The sequence below is a fragment of the Tetrahymena thermophila genome, assembly GCF_000189635.1.
Source record: "Tetrahymena thermophila SB210 genomic scaffold scf_8254812, whole genome shotgun sequence".
NCBI classification, from domain to species: Eukaryota; Ciliophora; class Oligohymenophorea; order Hymenostomatida; family Tetrahymenidae; genus Tetrahymena; species Tetrahymena thermophila.
This window is the reverse complement of record NW_002476568.1, coordinates 51,181-56,439: the sequence shown is the minus strand read 5'-3', so window position 1 is coordinate 56,439 and position 5,259 is coordinate 51,181. Positions and strand designations below refer to the sequence as shown.

Genomic DNA, 5,259 nt, shown 5'->3' with positions numbered 1-5,259 from the left:
AAAATTAAAAGCTGAAAATTAAAGAGTGAGTTCAATTAACATAGAAATAATAAAAATACATCAAACAAATAGCAGATAAATAAATTAAAAGAGTGGGTTATATAGTTTTTACCCTAAAATAAGTCTCAAATTTGAGAGATTAATGCATTTTCCTAAACCATAAACTAAGTCTGATGCATCAATTGCATCTATTTTATTTCCACTTTTTAATATATTAAAGAAAAAATTTATTGTTAATTAGTAAGTTAGAAAAATGAAGAAAAAATATTAAATGATAAAAAATCAATTAAAATACTAATAAATGAAAAAGTTAAAAATGAAAAAAATGGGTTAAATTAATAAAGAAAACAAATCAAAAACATCAGCAGAATAAAAATAAAGAAAATTAAATAAAATAAAAAGTTAATAAATAAATTAAATTTTAGTTATTAATATTGTTTTAAATTCATTTTGTATTAAAAAATATCACAATCCGCAACTAATAAACTGCTATTACTAAAGATTAAGTGTCAATTTTTAGAGATTAGTGCACTTTTTTAAACCAGAACCTAAGTCTAATGCACTTCGATTTCTATTTCCAAGGCTTTTTAAATATTGAAGAAAAAATATATAGTTAATTTATTAATTAGATATGAATAAAAAATAAATAAATTTATTATAAAGCCAAAAGTTGAATATGAAAAAATAGATGAGTTAAACTATCAAAAAAAGAAAAAAAATTCTAGATTATAAATAAAAAAGAATAAAAAATGAATAATTTATTATCAAAATAAAAATTAGATGAGAAATTAAATTAAAATAATTTTTAAATAAAAATTATTAAATTAGATGAGAAATTCTATCTATTAGATAAATAATATTGAAAATAACTTGAAAATTAAATATAAAAAAATATTAATAATAAATAGTAACATTAATAAATTAAATATACCTCAACAGACTAATATTTAGATTTTAGTGAGATTAAAGTGAAGACTTTAAAAACTTTTTTTATTCATAAAAATAAATTTAAATCAATCATTTTAATAAAAAAATAAATATTTACTTTTTTTATATTGTTAAAATATTTTTCCTCTTATATCATTTATTTATTTTTTCAAAAGAAATAAATTGCAATTTATTAAAATTTAATTAATAAGAAGTATATTAAAAAAATAATTAACTTTTATTTCAAATTAATTTGGATAAAAAGAACAAATAAATAATAATAATTATCAAAAATAAATTTTATAAATGTGCTTTTATTAACTAACATATATCACAAAAAAGTTAAAACGGCATTCGTCTATTAAATATTTAGATTGTTAAATTTTAATAAAATGATTTTTATTAAGTAAATTTAGGTTTTATTCAAGAAATTAAGGGAATATTTATTTAATATATATCTAAGATATTATAATATATATATTAAATATCTAATTATTCTCAAATTCGATTAATTTTTTTACAAACTAATTTTATTTAGATATTCATTAGTAATTTCAAACGCAGGAATAGCTATAAATGGGTGTTAAGTAATAAGAGACTACAGTATATAATAATAAATAATTAAATATTATGATTTAGCTTTATTATAATCAATTAAAAAATATTATTTCTTAAACATAAAATTTTATATATTTATTTATATGAAAAATCTTTAATCTAAATTTTATTTTGTTTTATTATTAAACCTTAATAAAAGCTTAATTTTTTGCATTCTTTATTATTAAACAAGATAATACTACAAACTTTCTGATATGCTTAAGATAATCTAAATATTAAAAATATCTTAACTTTTAATCAATCTTTATTAAAATTAAAAAATATAAATTTTGATTATTAATTCATTTAATTTATCTGTGCGATACAAATGTTTCTCATTTATTTTATTTAATAAGACACTAGAAATTAATAAAAGCTTTGAAACTTTTGGTAAAAACTGAGGACTGATTTGATTTTAGATTGAATTAATTACTTTGCTTAAGTAAATTTATTTTATAAATCTTCTTTTTTTAATAAACTACTTATTTATTTACTCATCATATTGTTTGTGATATTTAAAAATATAAAAATAATAATAAATCTATTTATTTTAGGTTAAATTACCAGTTTACAAAATATAATAAAATAAAATATATTATATGTATTATACATATTATTCAAATATTTTTATATTATTTATTCATCCTTTTTTCACTGTTTGTTTATCAATCAAAATTATATATCTAATTAAAAGACAACTAATTTTTTTGATTTAAGACACTCTATAAAAAATTTTTTATATTTATAGATCTTGTTACCACTTTTATTATAAATTGTGTTCAAAAAAAAAATAAATTAAAATAACATTTTTTAATAAAATGTTAAATTTTCAATCAATAAATAAAAAAAATTAGTAGAATAAACAGTAAAAAGTAAAATAAATCAAATAAAAACCCAATTAATTAAAAGAGTTATTTTTATATTAAAAATTTTTGATCTAAAACAATAAACGGTTTTTACTAAATATGAAGTGTCAAATTTGAGAGATTAACGCTGTTTCTTAAACCTAAACTTAATTTTAATCCACCTTCTTCACAAATTAAATTAGATCTTTTTAAATATTCAAGAAAAAGTATTTTGTTATATATAGTTAGTTAGTTAGAAAGATTATAAAAAGAAAAAATATGAAATTTAAAGAAATTAATGAATTATAAAAGAAAAAGTTTAAAATGAAAAAATGAGTTAAATAAACAAAGAAAGAGAAAAAAAACACAGACAGAAATAAAAAAAAGAAAAAGAAATTGAATAAAAAGCTTTATAAATAAATAAATTAAAAGAGTTATTTTGTTTTAAAAATAAAATATATCTCAATCTAAAAAAAATAACTGACTTTACCTAAGATTAAGTTCCAAATTTGAGAGTTTAGCACAATTTCCTAAACTAGATCCTAAGCTTGATGCACCTTCACCATGAATTTAATTATAACTTTTTAAATATTTAAGAAAAAATATTAAATTAATTAGTTAAAAGGAAAAAATGAAGAAAAAATATAAAATCAATGTATAACGAACGATAAGAACAAGTTGAAAATTAAAAATGAGTTTTATTAACAGAGAAAGAAAAAAAAATAGCAGAACTAAAAAAATAAAATATTAAGCTAATAAATAAATAAATTAAAAGAGTTATTTCTATTGTTTGAAATTCATTTTTTTACTAAAAAAATATCTCAATCCATAAAAATTAATTGTTTTTACTAAAGATTAAGTGTCATATTTGAGAGATTAGTGAGTTTCATTAAATCAAAACCTAAATTTGATGCACCTTTATCACCAATTTTATTCTAACTTTTTATATATTAAAAGAAAAATACATATTTAATTAGAAGCAAAAAATGTAGAAAAAATATGTAATATTCAGAAATAAACTAATTAATTAAATATAAAAATAAATGTTGAAAATGAAAAAATGAGTTAAATAAACAAAAAAGAAGAAAAAAAGCACAAGATGAATACAAAAAGAAAAATGAATCATATAAAGATAATAAATAAATTATAAGAGTAATATTGTTTGTTTTAAATTCATTTATATAGATTTCAAAATCCAAATACATTGTTTTTACCCAATATCGAGTATCAAATTTGAGATATTAGTGCAGTTTTTAAGGCCAGCAACGAATCTTAATGCACCTTCATCACCAATTTAATTCCACCTTTTTAAATATTGAATAAAGAGTTAATTAGTTAGTTAGTTAGTTAGAAGGAAAAAATAAAGAAAAATATGAAATAAAAATATATTAGTTAATAAATAATAAAAGTAAAGATGATTATAATAAATGACTTAAATTAAAGAAATACAGAATAAAAATAGAAGAAAAATAAATCAAATAAAAAGCTAATAAATAAATAAATTAAAAGGAGTTAATTATTTTGTTTGAAATTCATTTTTATATTAAAAAGTATCTCAATCGTAACCAAATTAATTCTTTTTACGTAAGATCAAGTATCAAATTAGAGAGATTAGTGTAATTTCCTAAACTAGAACCTAAGCCCGATGCAGCTTCATCGCCAATTTAATTTTAACTTTTTAAATATTGAATAAAAACATTTTATTTAATTAATTAGTAAGAAGGAAAAAAGGAAGAAAAAATATGAAATAATTAGAACTTAATTAATAATATATAAAAATTATAAATGATTTAAATAAACAAAGAAAGAAAAAAAATAATCAGGTAAACATTAAAATAATAAAATATAAAGCTAATAAATAAATTAAAAAAGTTATTTTGTTTTAAATTTATTTTTATGTAAAAAATAGCACAATCCAAAACAAACAAATAAACTGATTTTACCTAAGGTTAAGTTTCAAATTTGAAAGATTAGTACACTTTACTAAAGCAGAACCTAATCCTGAAACACCAATTTCACCAATTTTATTGGAACTTTTTAAATATTGTAAAAATAATATTTAGTATTAGTTAATGAGAAAAAAAAAGAAAAAAAATATGAAACAATTAATTAATAATAAAAGCAAAAGTCTAAAATAAAAAATCAGTTAAATTAATAAACAAAGAAAGAAAGAAAAAAACACAATCAAGATAAAACAAATAAATTAAATCAAATAAGAAGCTTTTAAATTAGTTAAAAGAATTATATCACAATGCAAAATCAAATAAAAATTTTTTACCTGAGATCAATTGCCAAGTTTGAGAGATTAGAGCACTATCCTAAACCAGAGCCTAAGCTTGATGCACTTTCATCATCAATTTGACTGTCACTTTTTTAGTAATGAAGAAAAAAACATATTGTTAAATACTTACTTAGAAGAATTTAATGAAGAAAAAATATCAAATAATAAGAAATAAATAAATAAATAAATTAATTATTAAAACAAAAGTTTAAAATAAAAAAAATACTTAAATTTAGAAAAAAGAAAATAATCAGAATAAAAAAATAAAAATAAATTAAGCCAGTTATTTTGTTTTTAATTCATTCTAAAAAAAAATATTTTAATCCAAATTAAATAAACTATTTTTACCGAAGATCAAGTGTTAAATTTGAGAGATTAGTACACTTTCCTAAACCAGAACCTAAACTCAATAAACCAATTGCTCCAATTTCATTGAAACTTTTTAAATATAGAAGAAAAAATATAAAGTTAATTTGTTTGTTAGAAGGAAAAAATGAAGAAAAAATATGAAATAATTAGAAATGAATAAATTAATAATAAAAAAAAGTTGAAAATGAAAAAAAGAGTTAAAATAACATAGAAAGAAAAAAAAATTAAATAGTCATTTAA

The 5,259-nt window shown here is 17.3% G+C and overlaps 2 protein-coding genes across 2 annotated transcripts in view; one reads left to right on the top strand and one right to left on the bottom strand. All coding sequences in view use genetic code 6, as the record gives it.

Moving 5' to 3' along the window:
• TTHERM_01173650 (hypothetical protein) overlaps positions 1–29 on the top strand; it is a gene marked incomplete at both ends in the record, with an annotated part of 207 nt that extends 178 nt beyond the window's left edge. The window contains one exon of the mRNA XM_001007499.3: positions 1–29. This exon is cut by the window's left edge and continues 178 nt beyond it. Coding sequence (XP_001007499.3) covers positions 1–29 — 29 coding nt within the window.
• A 2,164-nt stretch (positions 30–2,193) lies between these two features.
• Positions 2,194–5,259, bottom strand: part of TTHERM_001171650 (tetratricopeptide repeat protein) — a gene marked incomplete at both ends in the record, with an annotated part of 6,987 nt that continues 3,921 nt past the window's right edge. Inside the window, 9 exons of the mRNA XM_012795486.1 lie at positions 2,194–2,284; positions 2,485–2,574; positions 2,860–2,949; positions 3,219–3,308; positions 3,584–3,673; positions 3,954–4,043; positions 4,313–4,402; positions 4,648–4,737; positions 4,999–5,088. Of these exons, the coding sequence (XP_012650940.1) occupies positions 2,194–2,284; positions 2,485–2,574; positions 2,860–2,949; positions 3,219–3,308; positions 3,584–3,673; positions 3,954–4,043; positions 4,313–4,402; positions 4,648–4,737; positions 4,999–5,088 (811 nt within the window). The remainder of the gene's footprint in view (positions 2,285–2,484; positions 2,575–2,859; positions 2,950–3,218; positions 3,309–3,583; positions 3,674–3,953; positions 4,044–4,312; positions 4,403–4,647; positions 4,738–4,998; positions 5,089–5,259) is intronic.